This window comes from Hemicordylus capensis, chromosome 11 (assembly GCF_027244095.1).
Source record: "Hemicordylus capensis ecotype Gifberg chromosome 11, rHemCap1.1.pri, whole genome shotgun sequence".
NCBI lineage: Eukaryota > Metazoa > Chordata > Lepidosauria > Squamata > Cordylidae > Hemicordylus > Hemicordylus capensis.
In genome coordinates, this window is record NC_069667.1 from 15,845,711 (window position 1) to 15,869,095 (window position 23,385).

General features: G+C 49.5%; 1 protein-coding gene across 1 annotated transcript; it reads left to right on the forward strand.

Moving 5' to 3' along the window:
• Positions 1 to 363: 363 nt before the first annotated feature.
• Positions 364 to 22,557, forward strand: IL2RG (interleukin 2 receptor subunit gamma). Its single transcript, XM_053274000.1, has 9 exons — positions 364 to 524; positions 4,323 to 4,413; positions 5,586 to 5,779; positions 11,107 to 11,252; positions 14,111 to 14,273; positions 16,568 to 16,670; positions 19,063 to 19,147; positions 21,760 to 21,965; positions 22,359 to 22,557. Exons 1-8 carry the CDS (start codon positions 431 to 433, stop codon positions 21,943 to 21,945), a joined length of 1,062 nt encoding a protein of 353 aa, XP_053129975.1. The 5' UTR covers positions 364 to 430; the 3' UTR covers positions 21,946 to 21,965; positions 22,359 to 22,557.
• The last annotated feature ends 828 nt before the right edge of the window (positions 22,558 to 23,385 follow it).

The window sequence follows — 23,385 nt, forward strand, 5'->3', positions numbered from 1 at the left end:
CTCCAGGGCGTTTTCCACACCTGGCTTTTAGTTCACATCTCCTCCGGGATGGAGGGTGTGCGTTCACACATTGGCCAAATTTGCTCTCCCGGCCCTCTCAGCCTGGCACTTTGCCCTGCTCTCCCTCCAAGGCAGGTTTGAAGGACTGCATCCTCCTGTGACCATCCCAGCTCCAGGCATGCTGCTTCAGCCCCCCTGAAAGTGCCCCCAGGAGCCAGAGGCGGCCTCCCCCATCCCACCTCCCACCCCCGCATCATCAAGTCCTCCTCATGTAAGGAGCGGTGCTTTCCACAGGAAGCCCTGGGGCGGAAATTCAGCAGCTTCAAACCCACATCCCGTCTTCTCGGCCTTCGCTCTGCAGATCTGGGTCCTGAGGAGGACAGCACCCTGCTCTCTCTCACAGCCAGCAGCCGCTGCTGCTCAGAGGGCAATGGGTGCCCGTGAGGACGCAGGGATGCTTCTGGTGCTCGTCCTCTTTTTCTTGGGCCCCCGTGAGCGAACTGCAGCGGGTCCTGTACCACAAGGTAACGTTTTCTTCAACTCGCTCTGCATGAAGGCAGGAGGGTGGGCAAGAAAGGATCAAGCCCAGCCACAGTTCCCGAAATGTCCTTTGAACGCATCCTCCGATGCTTGAGCCAGGGCCCAGCCGCAGACCAGGAATGTATACACCAACCAGCTTCCACGTGCTCCTCAGTGCTCAGCAAGCTGTGCGGGGGCGGGCGGATTTGCTGAGGTAGCTGTGGGTCAGAGGCCCCAAGTCAGGGAGGATGTTGCCATTTCCGGCCAGGGACCCTCTCTCTGCCTTATCAACAATGGCAGAACAGAACGGCTGTCCATGGCCTGCTTGGGGGCTTCTCAGAAGCATCTGGCTGGCAGCTAGGAGAAGCAGGAGGATGCTGGATTGGATGGACCACTGGCTGGATTGGATGGACCACTGGCTCACATTTGTGAGCCTCCTGCATTAACCAGGGGTGATTGGCTGCTTGTGCTGCAGTGAATTATAGGGCCCACCTACTACTACTACAACAAATATTTACATACCGCTCTTCAACCAAAGTTCTCAAAGCGGCTTACATAGAAAAACAAATACATAAGTAAGATGGCCCTCTCCACCCCCAGCACAGTACTTCCAGTAACTGTTGCTGGTGTCTATCTTGTGTTTCTTTTTAGACTGTGAGCCCTTTGGGGACAGGGAGCCATCTTGTTTGTTTGTTGTTTCTCTGTGTAAACCACCCTGAGCCAAAAAGAAGCATAAGGTGGACACCAGCAACAGCCACTGGAGGGATGCTGTGCTGGGGTTGGGACTGTGGCGTTCTTTCCCCTGGACCTCAGGGTAATCACCGCCTTTGGGCCCCCAAATTCTCTCTAATCTGTCCTGAGTGGTGTGGTCGCCATTAGCCCAAACTGCACCAGGCAGCCGAGTGTGATTGTGACCTGTGTGCTTTAGAGAAAGGGGGGGGGGAGAAATATGTGCGATGGGAATATATTGTGTGTTGAAATGTTTCTGCTAATGCATATTTACATAAATATACCTGTTTTATATTCTTACATTTTGGTGAGTTCAGTTGCCATCAAGAACCCATTCTCCCACTGCTAAATATAAGAGAATCACCATTTTAAAAGTTGTCTCTTTACTCAATTAGCATACAGTCAGGCAGAAAGGTCAGACAAAAACGTGCTTCTTCCAAGTGGCCGTGAAGATGCATCATCTTCATAAGTTGGGCTTTCCAATAGGGCTGCTGGAAAAGAAGGGCGTGGGCTGGAATGGTTTGATAATCAAGCCCACACCAGTCTAGAAGCCAGGCTGCCAACAGATAATCCGCCCTTCCTGGGTTCTGAATAAATGACACATCCGTTCTTGGGAAGGTTGAATGGTGCCTTCTCCATTTGCTCCTGGAAACATGAAGCCCCCTTGTTTTTGCTCTGTGGTGCTTGAGGACTGAAGGATATTAGACCATGAGCCAGCAGGGCATTTTCTGGACTATGAGATTTGAAATGGGCAAAGCATTGCAAATTGTGACGGAATAGTGCAACAGTTTTGAAACTGAGAGTAAAGCGTTATTCAATGCCGCTGGTGGCCATTCATATTTTCCATCAATTGCTACATGTTTCCAAGACTGGACTGTCCATATTCTCCTTGAAACATGTTTATCTGCCCCTCTTCCTGTTCCATTTGGGCCAATGGAGTTGCGGTCGTGGTGGGGTGACCTGAAAATATTTTTGGTAACTTCTCGACTGCCTTGTGTAAATCCACGAGCAGGGGGAAGCGGCGTTCCAAAACAAAAATCTAACTTTGTCTTGCATCATTCCAGTTTTCCGCAAGCAATATCCGAGGGGAAATTTTAAAAAGAAAAGAGAGGGAGTGGGGTGTGTGCGGAGACTTTTGTCACACTTTGGAATGACAAAACAAGGGAACTGCTTATTGCAGGTGGGAGCTAAAGGGAATCCTGTGGTGAGCCAGGAAGGGAGAAAGACAGGAACTGGCGCACCTCTAGAGAAAGGAATGAATGAATGGATGGATGAATGAATGAATGGATGGATGGATGGATGAATAAATAAATAAATAAATATATACATGGGAGGGAAGAAGTGGAGGGGAGGCAAATGCTCCTCCAGTGAGGGCTGTGGGATTGAGCAGAAGTAAATGAATCATGATTCAGTTCAATGGGCTTCCTTTTAAGTAAGTGACTATTCTCTCTTCCTGCCCTTTGCCTTGTAGTAAGCATTAGTGGTGTGCACGGAACCACTGTGGCACAGTCCGGCACTGAGGGGGGTCTACCTTTAAGGGCGGTGGGGTAGAATTTACCCCTCCCGCTGCTCTTCCCCCTCCGGCGCTGCATTTAAGATTGAAGTTTTGGGGGTGGCAGCGTTCCTCCCTGCCGCCCCTGCCCCCGTCGTTGCCCGGAAGTCGATTACATAGGAGCACGCATGCGCATTAAATGCAGCGCCGGAGGGGGAAGAGCGGCGGGAGGGGTAAGTTCTACCCCCCGCCCTTAAAGGTAGACCCCCCCTCGGTGCCGGATCGCCGGACCGGTCTGGTTCCGAACCGGTTCAGAGGCCTCCGACATGGCCTCCGAACCGGTTCGTGCACATCCCTAGTAAGCATTGCAAGTGGGATTGCACAGAAGTAAATGATTTAGTTCAATGGGCTTCCTCTTTCAGTAAAAATTGCATGAGAAAGGGTTGGATTCAGAAATCTGCTTGGCTGCTCTCTCCTCCCCTTCTGTGTTGACAAGCTCAAGTTATATTGGGAGCAAGAGGAGGAGGAGGGAGATATGGGGTTTGGGATCTGTGGCGAGGAAAGGAGGGGAAAGCCGAGATTTCTCCCTGCCCGTTTCTCTCCTCGCAGTGAGGGGGCAGAAGAAGAACTCACAGGTAGGAGGGGCAAAGAACTGCCCATACTGCAATACGCTACAATGCATAAAATGCAGGGCAAGGCTCCCTACAACAGAAAAATACAGCTACTTTCCTGCAGCACATTTACAATGTTGTAGGGCAAAAACACATCATTAAAATTCAAATCAAGGCATGGGAAATATGAACGGCACCCTGCTGACGACGCAGTGACACTGATGTGGGAACATGGGCAATATGGAGGGGCACTTAGTGGACACGTTGCGAGTACGTTGCAGTGTGTAATCTGGAAAACGCCCTGGGGAGGTCAGTACCATCTTGGGGGACAAATGCTCATTGTGATTTTTGACAAGGTCCGCACTCCTAGAGATGGCAAATGGGTGGTAGCATTTCAGGACTTTCAGCTTTCAGCTCGTTATCCTGCTTTGATTGTCTTGACCGTCGGGCCTGCTGCAGCTACATTTACAATGGTGTTTTAAAAGCTTTTAAAGGTTTTAAACACACAAAAACGACTATATAACATTTTATCGATGTTGTCAGAGGAACAGAAATGAAAATTGGCAGGAATGTCCTCCAAAGATTATTTCATGGAGAGAGGACAACCATTGGTTCATTGTTACCCTTACCTTGACTCTAACCCTCATCCTTTCATCTGTGCAAAAACGCCTGCAGTTTAACCCTAATCATTTGGTGGTAGGGACAAAGAAGGATTGATAAGGCACAGGAAGCTGGAAGTGCAACAATGCTGTTGCCTATTTTCTCTATCTGGGGGGTAGGTGTTGCCAAAAATCACTATCAGCACTGGTCTCCAGAGATGCTGCTGATGGACATTTGTGGGCCTTGCTCAGGGACTAGATGGTGGGTTTAAGGGAAAGGGGTGGTGAGCAGTGCAATCCCTGGGTTGGGTGACAGTGAATGTGTGTGCAGCCCTGGGAGTTCACACAGCCAAGCCGGGCTCTCTCCTGCAGGGGTGGAGTGTATCATCTTCAATGAGGATTACATGACCTGCGATTGGGGCAGCAAAGAGAAGCTGACAGCCAACTACTCATTCTACTACTGGTACGTCCTCTATGCCTTGTCTTGTAGCTGTTCATCCCCATCCACTGGGGCTTAGCTCCAGCCAGTCCTCTGCCCCTGCTGCATTTGGCTGGGAAGGGGCTCTTCGGACTATGAGGCAGGCTGAATGTATTTATTATATATTGAGAGAGGAGAGCTGGCCTTGTGTTAGCAAGCATGACTTGTTCCCTTAGCTAAGCAGGGTCCGCCCTGGTTGCATATGAATGGGAGACTTGATGTGTGAGCACTGGAAGATCTTCCCCTCAGGGGATGGAGCCACTCTGGGAAGAGCAGAAGGTTCCAAGGCCTCTTTGCGGAAGTCGGTGGATGGGGGATATTCTCCAGGAGAAGGAGAGGAAAGCACCATCCACCACGCCCACAAATAGGAAGGAAGGAGGCAGGAACCGTGCAGTAGCAGTTTATTAAAGCATAGATCCCGGCGTGTTTCGAGTGTCAAGTCTCTTCTTCAGGGGAAGTGATTTACAAAGCGTGAGTGGTTACGAGTTGAGTGGTTTACTCAACTTGCACGTTGCGTCGAGATCTACACTTTAATAAGAGGAGAGTCGGTTTTGTGGTAGCAAGCATGACTTGTCCTCCCATATGAATGGGAGACCTGATGTTTGAGCACTGTAAGATATTCTCCTTAGGGGGTGGAGCCGCCCTGGAAAGAACAGAAGTTCCCTCCCTGCCAGCATCTCCAAGATAGGGCTGAGGGAGATTCCTGCCTACAACCGTGGAGAAGCCACTGACAGTCTGTGCAGAGACCATACTGAGCTAGATAGACCAATGGTCTGTCTCAGTATATGGCAGCAGCTGCCTATGCTCCTATGTTCCAGGGCAGACCCCCATTCAGGCCAGTCTCCCATTCAAATGCAAACCAGGGCAGACCCTGCTTAGCAAAGGGAACAATTTGTGCTTGCTACCACAAGACCAGCTCTCCTCCTTCCCAGGCTTGCTGCACAGGCCTTGCAATCAGTCGCGCTCAACAGGACAGGTCGCAATAAAAGGGGACGCAGCAGCTACCTGAAGCTTTGAATCAACATCTGAAGTGACATTTGAAGGGGACTTGCATCTAAATATTCTAGAAGGATCTTGGTTAGATTAGGTTTGATGGGTGCAATTCTACTTCCGACTGCCTGCTTCCTGCTGAGTGTGGCAACCCTCTTTCTGTTTAGGTACATCACCAGGCCTCCCTCTCCAAGAGCAGAGTGCAAACATTACCTCCAAACTGATGGTATCAACACGGGATGCTGGTTCAACAAAAGCGAGCTCCAAATAGGACTTAATCGTTTCAACGTTCACATCAATGCGAGTCAAAACGGCAGGCTCAGCACCATCTCAGCTGAGTCTCTGATACTGCCAGACTTAGGTATGGATTTCATGCAGGACCAAGCCGCCAGGGATGGTGCCGTCACAAGAAGGAGCCCTCCCAGCTCAAGATAAATTGAGGTCTGCCCCAAACTCCCCATACCAGCCCCTTTCACTGGGACCCCCACAGTCAATGCTGCATGATGCCCTTCGCATTATAGAAGCCCAGCTATGTCTTGATGTGGAGACACTCACAGAAACTTCTGATTGACCCCTCTTGACTTTTGTTATAGGGCAAGTCAGAGAATTAAGGAGGGCTGGGGGGGGGTGATGCCTGATGAGGGGCAGTTCTTGTTAGAGATGCTGGTTCATAAGGACAGCCCTGCTGGATCAGGCCCAAGGCGATTTAGTCCAGCATCCTGTCTCACTCAGTGGCCCACCAGATGCCTCTGAGAAGCCCACAGGCAAGAGGTGGGGGCATGCCCTCTCTCCTGCTGTTGCTCCCCTGCAACTGGTATCAAGAGGTATCTTCTGGCCTCTGGTCAGCCAAAAGCCCAAATTCCAGGACCAGCAAATGACAAGTTTGGCAAGTTTACTGCAAGCAAAACATTTTAACAACAACAATTGCATTTCCATTTGCAAACATCCAGAGTGCCTTGCAAAAATAACAGATTGTGTGTGTGTTTTTTTAAAAACAAACCTCTAAAAGACAACAACCAAACCAGTGCAGGCCAGACGATAATCAAAGCAGCAGTGGCAGCAGCACACAGTCCATTACTATTTTTGTTTGTTATACTGATATCCTGAACTTTCTCAAAGGACTCGGGGTGACACTTGTAGTTTTCCTTTCTCCATATTTATCCTCACAATAACCCTTTGAGGTAGGTTAGACTGAGAGATGTGACTGGCCCATGATCACCCAGGGCTCATTCACATGATTAGGTGGGACAAGGGTCCTTGCAGGTGAGTGCTCACCTTTTGTGATTGCATGCAAGGGAAACAGCAAGGTCAAAGGGGGAGGAAGTGATCACCTGGGAGGAGAAGCTGAGTCAGACGGCACTGTCCTACCCAGTTCTTTAGCAAGGTAGAAGGAAACAGCGTCCGTCTCAGCTCCTCTCTCCCAGATGATCCTTCCTCCCGCTATGACCTTGCTTTCCCCCTCTCACACAACAGGAGAGAAGAGTTGGTCCTGTAGTAGCAAGCATGACTTGTCCACTTAGTTAAGCAGGGTCTGTCCTGGTTGCATATGAATGGGAGACTTGATGTGTGAGCATTGTAAGATATCCCCCTTAGGAGATGGAGCAGCTCTGGGAAGAGCATCTAGGTTCCAAGTTCCTTCCCTGGCAGCATCTCCAAGACAGGGCTGAGAGAGACTCCTGCCTGCAACCTTGGAGAAGCCGCTGCCAGTCTGTGAAGACAATACTGAGCGAGATGGACCTATGGTCTGACTCAGTGTACGGCAGATTCCTATGTTCCTATGGGTGCACACAGTTCCTGAACTAGGGAAGAACACTTAAACTACCCTCATAATAATCATGTGAATGAACCTCCAGAAAGTTAGGTGGCTGAACAGGGATTTGAATCTGGGTCTCCCCACTCCTATCCTGACACTCTCATCACTATACCAGGTGGCCAGTCCGAGGCTCCTCAGCTGCCCTTGGTCTATAACCCCCAGCATTGTCAACAGCATTCATATAAAACCAGGGCGCTTTCCAGATTACACCCTAGAACAGCAGTAACATGCTTCATCTTGGCAGGGTCATATTGAAATCAATCCCCAGAATCTCAAACTCCTACAACGGGAAAATACAGCTATTTTTCTGCAACGGACTTGCAGCGTTGTAGCACTGTAAGGCAAAGATAAAATCCAAAATAAGGCATCGGAAATGTGGACGGCACCATGCCCTAGAGCGGACTTTCGTGCGATTTAACGGGGGGGGGGGGGGGAGAACGATTAAATTACAGGCAAGACTTGGGTATTGTAACTGATACTTGTTCTAATGATGAGATGGAAGTCCTCTTGTCTTTTTTTTGTGTTTTTTCCTTTCTTTTCCCCCTTTTTTCTTTTTGTGTGTATCTTATGTTGTGAAAAATTGGATTAAAAGTTATTTTTTTAAAAAAGGGGAAATGTGGACGGCATCTCGCTCTCAGCGCAGGGACTGCGGTGTCACAACACAGGAAGTACGGAAGCACAGTCACTTTGCTGATCCATATTGACACTGTTGTAGGGGTTAATCTGGAAAGTGCCCGGGAGTGGAAAAATAAAACAAATTATACACCCACCAGGAGCCTTCCCAGACAGCAGGCTTTTCTGGGAGGCTTTACTGTGAGTTCGAAGTTGCCCCCCAAAACTGACACAAAAAGTGGATTTTTTAAAAAAACCCTGGCTACACTCTAATGCACAGTGACAAACCTGAATTGTGCGTGACATGCTTCCCGAAAGTCCTCAGGAACTTTGGGGTAAATTTGGCCCATATGTGAATGCACAACTCCATTCCAGGAGAGATGCGAACTAAAAGCCGGGTGTGAAAAACTTCCAGGGCTTTAAATGATGCCAAGAAGTCATCAGAGAGGGGCCAGGAGCATCTTCCTAGGCAGGGAGTTCCACAGATGAGGTGCAGCCATGGAAAAGGCCCTCTCTCCCCTGCCCACCAACCTTACCTAAGATGGAGGTGGAGCATGTCAGAAGGCCTCTCCATTTGACCTGGGTATATGGGCAAACCCATGTGGAAAGAGAGAGTTCTTGCGGAAGCTTTCCTGACTGCAGAATGCCACAACACAAGAAGGGGAAGAGGGCTGACCCACATGGAACACTGAGGGGCACTGAGTAGGGAGAAGCAAAAGGAGTCTTATACCTACACTTGTTCCTACTGACAACAGATCAGGTGGACCACCTGTGTGTTCAGGTTGCAGGTGGGGCTCACGTGGATGAATGCTCCACCATTCAAAATAACAACAACATTCCTTGCACACAGAACATTAGGATACCAGGAAGAAGGTGAGCTTAGGGCCTTTCTTCTCGACATGCTAGATGTCCATCTGCAGGGAACTTCCCCCCCCCCCCCCTTTCTTTTTCTTTTTTCTTTTGTGGAGGAACATTCAGCCAAGTGAGCTCCCACCTGTACAGTCCAGAAACAGATTTATCTTCTTCTCGCCTGCTGATTACAGTTATGAGGGCTAAGTGTCTGCAGGGAACAGCAGCAGCAGCAGCAGCAGAGAAACCAAGTTACCCAGAAGAAAGAAGAATTGCAAGTTGTCAGATTTTATAGCCCAAGGGGGAGTGAAGCTTCATGGGTTTCCTGGGACAATTGACAGGCAGGCTGCTAAGTCAACAGGGCTCAGCCTTTCCAGCCTGTCCAGGGCCAGCAGGACAGAAGTACCTTCAGCCAGTCAGATGCTTTGTATGGGGACGAGATCCTCAGGGATCAAGAGAGTTGGTGTGGGCAGGAGACAGGCAGGAGCTCAGAGGGTTGCGTGGAAAGGTCCTGTGTGGGAGTTCCAGGGAGACGCAAGGAAGGCAGGCAGTGTTCCCTCGCTGTTAGAGGGAGCCCGGAAGGCAGGTGTCATGCGCAGGGTACTGGAAGCCTCGGCCTGCAGAGGCATTCTTACCCCTGGACTTCTGGGCCAAAACCCAGGGCTTCCACAACCCCTGGGGCTCCCCAAATCCTCTTTAGTCTGTCCTGGGTGGTGTGGTCATCCAACCAAGCATGATAATGCTTAATTTGCAGCGGGGTGGGCCAGGTCCAGGCTCCAAAATTACCTAGGTGCACCTCTGCCAGCCTGGCCGTGGCGGTTGGTGATTTTTTTAGGCATGTCAGTTGGTGATTTTTTAGGGGTGCAGCTGCTGTGAACTTTCTAAGCCTGTTTCACTGCAATTAAGAACATAAAACCAGTCCTGCTGGATGAGGCCCAAGGCAGCCTATCAGGTCCACCATCCTGTTTCCCACAGTGGCCCAACAGATGCCTCTGAGAAGCCAACAGGCAAGAGGTGAGGATATGTCCTCTCTCTTGTTGTTGCTCCCCTGCAACTGGTATTCAGAGGCATCTTGCCTCTCTGAAGTTGGAGGTGGCCAGTAGCCACCAGACTAGTAGCCATTGATAGATCTGTCCTCCATGAATTTGTCTAATCCTCTTTTAAATCCATCTAAACTGGTGGCCATCACCACATCCCATGGCAGACAATTCCATAGATTAATTATGCACTATGTGAAAAAGTACTTCCTTTTGTTGGTCCTAAATTTCGTGACCTCCCGTTTCATGGGATGACTCCTGGTTCTAGTGTTGTGAGAGGGGGAGAAAAATTTATCTCTGTCCATACTCTACTCCGTGTATAATTTTATGCACCTCAGTCATGTCTCCCCGTAGTTGCCTCTTTTCCAAATAAAAAGCCCCAGATGCTGTAGCCTTGCCCCATATGGAAGGTGCTCCAGGCCCCTGATCATCTCATTTTCCCTCTTCTGCACCTTTTCTAGTCCTACAATATCCTTCTTAATATATGATGACCAGAACTGTACTCAGTACTCCCGATATGGCCGCACCATTACAATACTAGCATTCTTATTTTCAGTCCTCTTCCTAATGATACCTAGCATGGAATTGGCCTTTTTCACAGCTGCCGCACACTGAGTTGACACTTTCAATGAGCTGTCCACCACAACCCCAAGATCTCTCTCCTGGTCAGTCACTGACAGCGCAGATCCCATCAGCGTATATGTGAAGTTGGGTCTTTTGCCCCAATATGCATCACGCTACACTTGCTTACATTGAACCGCATTTGCCATTTTGTTGCCCACTCCCCCAGTTTGGAAGGATCTTTTTGGAGCTCCTCACAATCTGTTTTGGATTTCACTATCCTAAATAGTTTAGTGTGATCTGCAAATTGGGCCACCTCACTGCTTACCCCAGCTGCTGGATCATTTATGAATAAGTTAAAGAGCACTGATCCCAATACAGATCCCTGGGGGACCCCACTTCTTACTTCCCTCCATTGTGAAAACTGTCCATTTATTCCTACTCTCTGTTTCCTGTCCTTCAACTAGTTATTACCAATCCACAGTTGAACCTGTCCTCTTATCTCATGACTGCTAAGTTTACTCAAGAGCCTTTGCTGGGGAACTTTATCAAAAGCTTTCTTTGTCAGAAAATTACTAGAGCTAGCAACTTGCTCCTCCTTAGTGGGCAAAATCTGTAATTGGCAGGAGTCTGATGAAAACAATAGTAGATTCCTCTGCCTTGGAGCACAACAGCAGGCATGGTGGTAGGAGGAGAGGGAGGGTGGGAACAGATGTCCTGCTACTGGAAAGTAGTGCTGCTGTGTGCCAGGGGAGGTGCAAAGCCCTTTACAACAGTCTCCCACCAGCAAACCTATCCCACATTTCTCTTCTCCAGTGGTACCTAGTGCACCCATCAATCTCACTCTTAAGAACATCAGCAACAACCAGCTGCAGCTGACCTGGAAGACACCGTACAAAAGCAACGAAGGTTGCCTGGAGCATGAGGTCAAATACAAGAGCAACAAGGACACCGAATGGACGGTACTGGACACCCCTCTTGCCTATTATACATTGCAAGCACTGGGGTGGGGGCAGAGGGGGAGGAATAAGAGCACTGCTACTACTATACACATTTATGTATACCACTTTTCAACAAAAGTTCTCAAAACCTTTAACATGGGAAAATAATAAACGCATAAGATGGTTCTGTAATGACCTGCCCTGGCTGATTGTCCAGAAGCTGTGAAAACCACTCTTTTCAGAGCGGAAGGAAGAGCCGACAGACAGCAATGGTGAGTAGTCACAAACGTTGCCAGAAGTCAACACCGGGAATTCCACAGGATCAGGGGCAAAGAGACATCGGGGTCAGACAACAACAAACCGGTCCAGATTTCTAGGTCAAGGTTGCTCATGGTAGGGCTGGTCACCACGGACGTTGTTTCCAGCACAGACCCAGCTTTCAGGCTGCTCTAAATAGGCAGTGTGCTGAGAGCCTCGCCCATCACTGCAGCTGGGCCTTGTCAGGGAGATGCAGCCGGGTCAGAGCTGGGACACCTGTTCCTTCTGGTCAGCCTCTCCGACCTATGGCGTTCCTTCCTCTGAGCCTGGCCAAATGTCGCTGTCGGGGATCTGGGGCAGGCACCTTGACTTCAGCGGCCTCGGAGGCTTCATCAGTTGGAGGGAGGGAAGGAGGCAGAGGGGCCTGCAAGCCTGTCAGCTCTGGCTCTGCTGAGTCAACCGGAGAATCTGCCTGCTCCCCCTGCTCTGGGTCTTCATCTGAGGAATCCTCCTCCATGACCCCCATGGGAGTCATCACAGGTTCCCTGTCCCCAAAGGGCTCAAGAACTAAAAGTAAATACTGTGAAAATACCATCAATGGCCACTGGATGGATGCTGTGCTAGGGCTATGCTAGAGCCACATTCTTGTGCTAGGGCCACATCCCTAGCAAGGAGTAGTTTTTTCTAGGGCTTGATTGCTGGCTGGCTAGGGGATTGTTTTTGACAGGGCAGTTTCAGTTTCAGTTGTGCCTAGAGAGACAGTGGGTGGGGATTATCTGCAGGTGAATCACACAGCTTGTGGGAGGGGCCACATCCCTGTGGAGACTCAGTTTGAAGTCAGTTCTTAAGAAGACTAGGTTGAGACCAGAGGCGCCTTGCTACCCGAACCTTTGCGAACAGGAGTTCACAAAATCTGCTGTTAGCAGTTATCAATGGGGTTTTGTGTGGAGTTAGCAGGGAAGTGTGCAGGGAGGTGCACAAGTGGTCCCCCTTTATTACAAATGGGACATCCAGCACAAGAAGTTGAAATTGATGCATATCTTAAAACCTTTAATTAGCTGACAACTGCAGCTAAGACCTAGCTTTCAAGTAAACAAGCTGTATACCAAATAACCAATAAAAACTATTTATGAACTCCTGAAGGGGCCATGGCTGGATATGGGCCTGTTGCTCTCCCCTTGCTAAATAGAATAGAAACACCACTTCAAAAGGTGCCTCTTCGCTCAGTTAGCAGGGTCACCCAAAGCAACCAGCTATAGCCAGACCTGAAACTGATACAATAATATAAGAACTATAGAAGTCACACTGGATTAGAGCAGGGGCAAGGCGGGTGCCTCCAGGAAGCTCCAGAAGCAGGACAGGAAAGCAATGCCCTCTCCCACTGTTGCTCCCCTGCAGCTGGTACTCTGAGGGTCCTGAACATGGAGAGTCTATTTAACTATTCTCCTCCTCCATGCATTTGTCTAAGCCCCTTTTAAACCCATCTCAGCCAGTGGCAATCATCACATCTAGTGGACATGAGTTCCATACATTCAGTTACTCACTGTGTGGAAAAGGCTTTTCTTTTGTCTGTCCGGAACCTCCTGCAAATCACGTTCATGGGATGATTTCTGTATTCTAGCATTATGAAAGAAAGAGAAACTGCCCCCCCCTCTCTCGGCAGAATCCAGGGGGGGAAACACAAGGAAGCTTGCAATGTATCATCACCACCATTCCTGCCCTCCATTTCCCCTCCACAGTCTAGTGAGGAACAATTAGGAATTTGGCTGGATTTTAGAGGGGGAAAGCCTTCATTTGTATATGCTTTGGAACGAACTTCCCAGATGCCTCTGTGTGTGTTTGTGCCTAGATGATCATGCTGGAGCTCACCTACTCTCCATAATATTCCTGAGCTCAGAGGCTACAGCCACTGAGGGTATTGATAAATAAATGCCACAACCCCCCCCCTCCAATGAACAATATTTTAGTTTTCTTCTTCTTCATCCCCAGAAAACAATTAGGCCAACTGCAGGGGAGTAGTAGTAGGAGAGAGGACATGTCCTCAACTCCTGCCTGTGGGCTTCTCAGAGGCATCTGGTGGGCCACTGTGCAAAACAGGATGCTGGACTAGAGAAGCTTTGGGCCTGATCCAGCAGGGCTGTTCTTATGTTCTTATGTAGGCTTGCTCTACCTCAAAGCAAAACAGGAATCTTGAATTCTCTGTAGCTCCTGCCACCCCCTTCCCCGGGGATTCTCAAGCTTGGGTCCCCAAATATTGTTGGACTTCAATGCCCATCGTCCTCAGCCACAATACGCTTCAACCATTGTCACTGGAGATGATGGGAGCTGTAGTCCAACACCTCGTGGGCTCCTGCCCTCCCCCTTTATTTGTCAAGAACTCATTTTGGCTTCTTGGAACATACGTGTCCAACCTTTTGCCTGCAGTCTTGGGGTGTGTGTCCCATTACCCCCTGCCCGCTCTCCTGCAGCTGGTGGATGGGTCTCTGAGCTACTCTCCAGCTCCCTGAGGCAATCGGGTGGAGGAAGCCTCATTTCTGCATCGGGTTATGGGAGGGAGGGGTACAGGGGGCTCCTGCTTCCCACATGGTACTTGCTTTGAGCTCTACCATTTTGCCTTGCAGAAGCAGAGCGTGACCAACATGAAATTCAACATAGCCAGTGTGGACCCTGCAAAATTTTACACCTTCACTGTCCGCAGTAAGATCAGCAATCTCTGCGGGAACACCAAGCTCTGGAGTGAGGACTCTGGCCCGGTCTTTTGGGGGGGAAACTCCACCAACAAGGGTATGGACGGCCTTTCTTATCTTAGATATGGTTGCCATATTCAAGCTCCCCGAATCCAGGTGGCCTAATTTGCATATTATGCAAACTATGTGGAGACTAATTTGCATTTATGACAGATTTGTATACTGTCCGCTCCTTCTCTGCCCTTCTGTGTGATCAGATCCAGAGTAAAATTCCGGGCAATCCAGGCAGCGCATTTGAAATCTGTGTAAATCTGGGTGGAATTTAGCAGCTGGGGGGGGAGGAGCCAAAATCTAGGGGCTAACCTAAATTCTGTGGGGGGGGGGAACATGGCAACCCTAATCTTAGAGGGCATGCAAAGACTTCTGCCTCCTTCCAAAAAGACCTAAGCTATAAGGGGAGCCTTTGGGGAAAAGGCTAGTCACCATCACGTTTGAATGGTACTCAGAGTTATGGTCAGAGGAAGACTGTCTGCAGCACCTTTGGGGCAGGCTGAGCTGTTTTCTGCCAGTCAGTGCGTGGGTGATGACCATTGGATCAGCTTCTCTTTTGTGCAGGGTTTTGCATTTGCTTTCCCTGTTGAGTAGTCTGCTAATGAGCTTGTGGTGTGGCGCATACAGTAGCGCTTGAACTTGCTGCTCACTTAAACCAAAAAAAGAAAAGGAAATAGGAAAAACAACAACATTGAAGTGGAAAAAAACAAGAAAGGAAAGGAAAGGAAATGGGGGGGAGGGGGAAAAGTGATTGTTCCATATAGCGAATGTTTAAATATGATCTTTCCTCTTTAAAATGCAGATTTAAAAACAACAGGGAAGTATAGGACTAGCTTCCTCTTCTGCTTTGCTGGGGGCTGGGGGGAGAGCAAGGGAAGAGGGAACCTGTCCTTGTCAGCATTTCCTGGGCCCTCCCCCTCCCCTGCTTAGCTGTGTGCCAAAAGTGATCAAAATAGTTCTGAAGGAATCCCTCTCCGTTGATTTGAACAGGGTCAGAAGGCCCCACGATTCCATTGACTGTGGAAGCAAGCACAGTCTCCATCTTCCGGCCACTGAGGGAAGGGTGCAACTTTTAGACTCTGAGGCATGATAAAGTAGGGGTGTGCATTTCGTTTCGAATACAAAACATTTTGTGCCCAAAACAGGCCACTTTGTCTCTTTTGTAGCCCAAACAAAACACTCAGTGCTCAAAACAGAACATGTTGTAGCCAAAACAAAACGTCCCTGTTTTGTTGTTTCGGCTGTTTTGGAACGACATTTTGCAATCGTGAAAAGCCTTTCTCCTTCGGTCATGATCAATGAGACCCGCCTCCAGAGGGTTTGCGGGGGGAACGGGCTAAGCCCACTCTCCCCGCAGACAAGCAGCGAGCCCTGCCTGGGCGGCTGCTGAGGGCACCCCCACAACTGCCAGCTCCGGCACGGAGCCGGGGGGGCTTGGGTGTTCGGGGGCCGAGCGCGGGGCATGCTGGAGAGACCCCCGAGCTAGGAGGCTGCTTTTTAGCCTCCCGCTCGGGGGTCTACTCATGAGTTGCTGCGGTGTGGAGCCATGCCGCGACAACACACAATCCAAGAGCCACACTCGCTCCGCTAACCTCGGCTAAGGGGAGGGGGAATTAGTGGAGTTTGCTGCCCGGAGCCACGCCACTCCCATGGCAGCACACAGTCCACTAAAAGCGGGCTAGTCTCTCTTTCTAGGTTTCTCCCTTTCTAGGCATCTCCAAGATAGGGCTGAGAGAGCCTCCTGCCTGCAACCTTGGAGAAGCCGCTGCCAGTCTGGGTAGACAATACTGAGCGAGATGGACCAAGCGTCAGACTCAATATATGGCAGCTTCCTATATTCCTATGTCCAGACCAGGGGCTGCTGACCTGGAGTCCCCAGACGTTGGACTGCAACTTCCATCATGCACAGCCACAATTGCCTCCAGCCTGGGGATGATGGGAGTTGTAGTCCAATAACATTTGGAGTAGAGTTGCCAAATTCCAAAGTTTCACCCAGATTTTAAGCATCTCACCCAGATGGCTTAGCCCACCCAGATTTGCCCGGATTTCAGCTTTCTTCTTCTTTTCTTTTTTTTTTAAAGCTAAGCTCTAGCCCTTGTAGAAGTGGAATTATGGAGCAAAACGTGCAATCCCTCTTCTGCTCCAAAATTATTTTCAAGCCCAATTTACACAATATGCAAATTAAGCAACCAGATTTGGAAAGCCAGAATATGGCGACCCTAATTTGGAGGCACAGAGTTGAGATTACTTGCATTAAACCACAGGTCAGGGAACGGGGAGAAAACCCCAGTGGAAGGTTAATCCTGGCTGACCCCCCCCCCCTTTTTCTCCTCGCAACAGATGGTGTGAGTTCCACATCGTTCTGGCTCCAAAGTGTCCTGATTCCTATTGGCTCCATCTTTGTACTGTTTCTGCTTCTGGTGATGCTGATGCGAATGGAGAGGTGAGCCGGGCGCTCAACAGGCCTGACTTTGCTCCAGGGGAACAAATGCAGGCTAGGAAACCGACTGGTTGGGGGCTAGCAGTGAGGGGGATCCCAGCACCCCAATCCACAGTGGGCATGGGCCATCAGCAAGGCACGCTACTGCTCCCCTATTGGCCGTTTACCGCTCCCTCTTCCAATTGCTGTGCCCGCATCTGGGACATCCCGGCTTCCCAGAGGCCAGGACTGCTCTGAACAAGACAGGAATTGACCAGATCATCCAAGACAACCAGCATCCTGCACACAGACGAGGGCAGTTCACACAATCAACATTAGGTTAGGAGAAGCCCCCCAAATTGAATTTGGGAGCCAAGAGCACTCCCGATTTTTAAGCATGTGCAGTGATGTCGTTGCAAATTCAAAAGTTCAGGCTCTCTCCATGACAGTCTCCAAAGCCACACCCACCCCGTCAGACAAGACCCGTGGCCACACCCATCCCAACAGCCACACCCCTCACTTAGATAGATGCAATCATTGGCGGGTTGCAGGATGGGGTTCTGTTACAAGAAATCAAGGGTCATGTAGACTTTAGGGAATTTATTAGAATGAATGAGGAATGCCCACTGAAATGCACCGGTTCCTTCCCAATGACCATGTATTCCTGTGGCCATTGGGAAGGAACCAGTGCATTTCAGTGGGCATTCCCTGCCATTTGTTTGAGGATGTTGTGACACGGGTCCACCATAGGATGTGCATGCCGACAGTCCCAGGTTCAATCTCTGGCAGCATCTCCAGGAGAGGAGAGCTGGTCTTGTGGTAGCAAGCATGACTTGTCCCCTTAGCTAAGCAGGGTCCACCCTGGTTGCATATGAATGGGAGACTTGATTTGTGAGCACTGCAAGATCTTCCCCTCAGGGGATGGAACCGCTCTGGGAAGAGCAGAAGGTTCCAAGTTCCCTCCCTGGCATCTTCAAGATAGGGCTGAGAGAGATACTCCTGCCTGCAACCTTGGAGATGCCGCTGCCAGTCTGTGAAGACAATACTGAGCTAGATGGACCAATGGTCTGACTCAGTATATGGCAGCTTCCTATGTTCCTAAGAACTGGTAAAAACCCCTGCCTGAAACCATGGAAAGCTGCTTCCAGTCAGTGCAGACAGTACTGAGCTAGATGGATCAAGGGCCTGATTCAGAGTTGCCAACTGTCCTTCATTTCAGGGATGAAATGTTGGTGCCTATCGGGACAGCATTCATCCCTAATTTCTTCAGTAGCATATAATTCAATTACATATATGTCAATGATACTCAGGCCCTTGATTATCACTTCATACACACACCCACACACACACACACCCAGCCAGCCCCCTAAAAACTTGTGTCCCTCATTCTGGCCATGAAATGTTGGCAACCCTAGTCTGATTTGGTGTAAAGTGGCTTCCTATGTTTCTAAACAGTTGGAATAGCAAGAGCAGTGCCTTATTTCCATTTAGAAAGCCAACGGCTGAGACCCTGGAGGGGGGAAAGTACCGGGACGCTGCGTCCCTGCCTGTCTCTGCAGTACGACCCCACTGATCATGTGTTAGATAAAAGTAAAGTTGGAGGCAGGGCATTCATCCATCCATCAATCCCCAGCTGGGTATAAGGGTTTTTCCACCTACCTTGTTCAGAAGATGGGGACAGAAGATGGGTAGAGGGTGCCCACCCTGCCAAGCAGGGGCCCGCCCAACTGACAGTCAAGCTCCTCGCCTCCAAGCTGGTCTTGATCTGACCCGCCATTGGATATCATGAGCATGCCCAGCTCCTAAATTTGGGTTGTTGGCTTATTCTCCTATTCTGTCAATTGTGTGAACTGCCCTAGTGTCTGTAACTGCAGATAGGAGAACTGCCAATGTCATTAAAAAAACAAAAACAAATACCTTTTGCAAGCATGCACTACAAAAAGGCTCTTGCTGCTAACCAAACGTTGATACCCAAGACAAAAAGGATGGGGGGAAGGTTCCAACAAAGCAGCAGTTTCACTGCATGTCACAGCTAGCTGGGGAGTGTAGAGTAGAGCCTGTTTTCTTTGCCACTGTTCAGCTGGAATGATTTTCAGTCCATGATGAGGTCACTTTTTCCACATGCATCCCATCATGGACTGAAAACTGATCTAGGCAGTTCGTTGCTTCGCTGAATGGTCGGGATTGAGTTTTGTGAAAGAATCTGTATGAAGCAAGTATTCAGAAGGATCAATAATGCATCTTCATTGGGAAGGGTAGCTAGTCTGGTCTGGTCCTTCATTCTGCAGCCTCGGAATGCAGGGCAAGGTCTTTGCAAATCTAGCTGCTTCACCAAGAGGTCCCTGGGAATCTTTTGGAGAAGGAACCCTGCCGCTCGGGAGCTCTGCAGCCCCTTACCCATTTTCCCTTCCCACAGAGTGTGGCTGGTCCTGATGCCCAGAATCCCCAACCCAAGCAACAAATTTGAGGATCTCTTCACTGCCTACCAGGGGAACTTCTCGGTAAGAAGCTCTTGGATGCACCTTCTCTGCAAGGCTGGCACTCTGCCCTCCTGAGGGATGAGGCAAAACACGTCCAGTGTCAGGCCAAGAAGAATCCAGCACAGGGTCCTCTGGAAAGTGCAAAATCAGATGCATCTTGCTTGCAGAGCACTTTGGTGGTCCTCAACTGCTCACTGGGAATGACTATAGCCTGCAATGGACCTCAGAGCTTACACTTCACTCCCCTGTGGTTTGGAAACCTTAGACCAGGCGTCCCCAACCTTGGGTCCCCCAGAGCCACCGTGAGTGGGCAGTGATGGGAGCTGTTAGGCCAACAATATCTAGGAACCCAAGTTTGGGAACCCCTCTCTGTCTTAGACCAGTCTGGCAGGCCGGAAAGTCTTCTGTTTGGCTGCACAAAAAGGAAAGGGCATTCTCTCTCTCTCTCTCTCTCTCTCTCTCTCTCTCTCTCTCTCTCTCTCTCTCTCTCCACACACACACACACACACACCCCAGCCTAAGGTGCACCTAGGTAATTTTGGAGCCTGGACCAAAAGGCCTTTGGAGCCCCCTCCCACTCCGCTAGTTAAGCATCCTCCTCCTACACGCTAGGGATGTGCACGAACCAGTTCAGAGACCCTTTTATAGACCTCTGAACCGGTTCCAAAGTCTGGCGGTTCAGCTGGTTCGAGAGTGGGGGGTTACCTTTAAGAACTGGGGTGGGTGCTTTGCACCCCATGGGGCTGTTTAAAATCACAGTGCTGGTGGGGGAAACACGGCGACAGGGGGCAGGTAAGAGCACCGTCCCTGGTGCTCAAAAGGTAACCCCCACCTTGAAACCGACTGCTGCAGGTTCCACGCACACCACTACTACCGACATAAACACACGCCATGACACATGCCGTATTTTTAGCACACGGGTTCTTGAGCCACGGAACACACAAGAATGTAAGGATATAAAACAGGTCTATTTATGCAAATATGCCTTAGCAGAAACCTTTCAACAGGCAAAAGAACAGATTCTCATCCCACGTACTTCTTTCCCCGCTCTGTCTCTAAAGCACTCTCAGCTGCCCGGCACTGGTCATAGTCACGCTTGGCTGCCAGGCACAGCGTGGGTCAGTGGTGCGGTAACCATACCACCTGGGACAGACTAGAGAGGACACATCCCAGGGGATGTGGAGGCTCTGGACTTCGGCCCGGAAGTCCAGGGGTAAGAGCCCTTCTGACCCAGTTGTGTCCATTAGAATGAGCCCTGGTTCTTGGAAAGAGCCGCTGCAAGAGTGTCAGGGCTGAGCTATGCATTGCCACGGCGTGGGATCCAATATCCACAACAGGGCTAAAGCCAAGGAGGCCGAGCCATGAGTGGGCATAATTCATAGCCCAAAAAGACAAGAAGTACCTAAGTAGCTTGGGCAGGATGCCTTGCTAGCCCTTTCTGTTGTGGATTGCCAATGGCCAGCCAAAGTGGGTGCAGTTCCGTATCCCTTAAGGTGTGCGCATGCGTGCACACACACAAGGTTTTTTTTGTTTTTTTTAAATCTCCACTCTGTTAATTTTAGATCCTGCACAGGTTGAATCAGGAAGGCCCCATTCTGAATGCACATGTGCACACACTTGCCTTGATACTGCTGCCCAGAACCAAATTCATTCTACACACACATGGCGGGGGGGAGAGGGAACACTAGTACAGTTAGTCCCATGCCTGGGACCCTTTATTACCCCGGGAGATACTCCTACCTGGAGCCCTGATGGCTTACTGCAGTGCACAAGCTGTGGGTTCCTGTCTCTTGTTCCAGCAGCTCCTGACAGCAGCTTAGAAAGAAATAATGGTGCAGAAGGCCTGTCCTCCTCTGTTGGGACTTGTAATTTTTATCCCCCAGCTAATTAGCAGAGCACTAAAGAAGCTACCCACTCCAGTTACAGAGTAGTTTGCAGAGTTTAGTTGTTGCAGCTAATTCTAGAAGACACGTGGAGATTCTTGTAGAACTAAATACTAAGCATTAATTGGTGAAGTACACTTTGGATAGGAAAGTCCTAACCCTAATTTATAGAACTACATAGTGAATAGGTAGGGGGAGAGAGAGATGTTTCCACCTGCTCTCTAAGAGGAAAGGAAGGGAATCTGACTCAGCAGTACAGGAAATACCTGTAGAGTTAGGAGAGGAGAGCTGGTCTTGTGGAAGCAAGCATGACTTGTCTGCATAGCTAAGCAGGGTCTGCCCTGGTTGCATCTGAATGGGAGACTTGATGTGTGAGCACTGCAAGATATTCCCCTCAGGGGATGAAGCCACTCTGGGAAGAGCAGAAAGTTTCAAGTTCCCTCCCTGGCAGCATCTCCAAGACAGGGCTGAGAGAGATTCCTGCCTGCAACCTTGGAGAAGCCGCTGCCTGTCTGTGAAGACAATACTGAGCTAAATAGGCCAATTGTCTGACTCAGTATATGGCAGTTTCTATGTTCCTAGTCATATCAGGGGTTAAAGAGAAGAGATAGGTAGAAGAGCTAGGGAGACCCTTACTGGCTATCGCTACTCCCAGTGCCCCTAGTAGCCATTAGGCTAGTTGGTGCAAAAGGTCAAGGCACTGGAACTCCATCTCCAACATTCTCTCAACATGTTTTTTTGTTTCCCCAGGAGTGGGCTGGAGTCTCCAAGGAGGCCGTGGAGAGTTTCAAGCCCAACTACCGCGAAAGCATCTGCCGTGTCAGCAAGTTGCTCCTTGATTCGGGCTACTTGCCTGTCAGCAGTGATGCCATGAGCAAGGCTGGTACAACGCTGGGTGTCTCTGTAGACTCCGTCCCCAAGGCTAACCCTGAGTAGAAGCTGCAGAACAGACAGTGGTGAGCTTCCATGGGAGCTTCCCTGGCAAAGAACTTGTGATGCTTTTGCTGACAATTCAGCTCTTTTTTCGCTGACAGAGCATCCGCCATCCCTCCCCCACTGGGCGCCTCCTTGGGTATCCATCCCAATGTTCTACAGGGCCTGTAGTCTTCTAGAGTGGGGGTTCCCAGGCTGGACTCCCCAGACGCTGTTGGGGTGCAATTCCAATCTAGAGGGCAGAGGTTGTCCCCAGTTCTGGGGACAGTCCCCCATCTGGGGTTTATGGGGACATTCTGGGGTATATAGGGGCCAGTATGGGGTTTCTGGGTTTCTGGGGGCTGCCCCCAGTTCTGGCCTTTCCTCAGTCCTTCTCTCTGTTCTATACTTGGACCAATGTTTCTTCTTCTTTCCAGCTCCACACAACTCCAGCCTTCATGCTCCTCCTGAAGAAAACAAAACCTTGTTTGGATTCAACAAAATATCAAAGCATCAAGAAAGGATCCAAATACTGTATTCTAATGTTTTAATATAATAGCGATCAAACTGTATGGTTGAAAAATGTCCGGACTACATTAAATATAATTAACCCAAATCAATAAAATCTATATATCTCAATAAGATTTGTGGGAAATGATCAATAAGATCTCATAAAAATGATCTCTGTGTGTCCGGCCGAAAGTATTAAATCCAAAGATTCATTTCCAAAATGTCTTATTGTCGACGGATGGGAGGAGTGCAGACAAATATTCCTATGTAGTTTCAGTGTCACATTTTGATTGAGAGATTAAATGTCAGACCTTATAGTTTTGCCAATATCAGATCAACCTTGTAGTTTTGCCAAACACGTTTCGACTAGACGAAGTCTTCTTCAGTGGCAATCTTGAAAAAAAATCATATTACAGTATAATATCATATATGTTGGGAATTCTCTCTGGCAAGAGATACCCTTCTATTACAGCAGAGTGCACAGAGGCAAGACACAGTGGAGTCTGCCCAGGCATGCATGTCTGCTAAGAGCCAAAAGAAACTTGGAGCCAGTTCATAGTTTCAAATCAATATAAGGAGTCTTTATTGGAGAACTCCATTCTAGATAGGAAAGTGGAGAGATAGGATTTCTAATCTAGCTGGATGCAGAGGAAAGGTTTCTGCATCTCTGCACACATGGTGCAGGGAGAGAGGAGCGTGTGTGTTGCAAGGGAGAAGGAAAGGGAAGAGGAAGAGGCAGGAAGGAAGGAAGTCCCTGAGAGTAGTAATCTACATATCAAAGGGATTGTCAGAGCAGTAGAGAAGGGATGACCAATGTCTTGACCCCTCTAGCCCTCTGACTCACTAATCTGCCCCCTCTGTCACTGAGACATGAAACAGCGTAGAGTGGGCAGCCAGCAGTTTGGGCGGGTGGTGGAGCCGCATGCGCAGCTGGAGGCAATTGGCTGGCTGGTG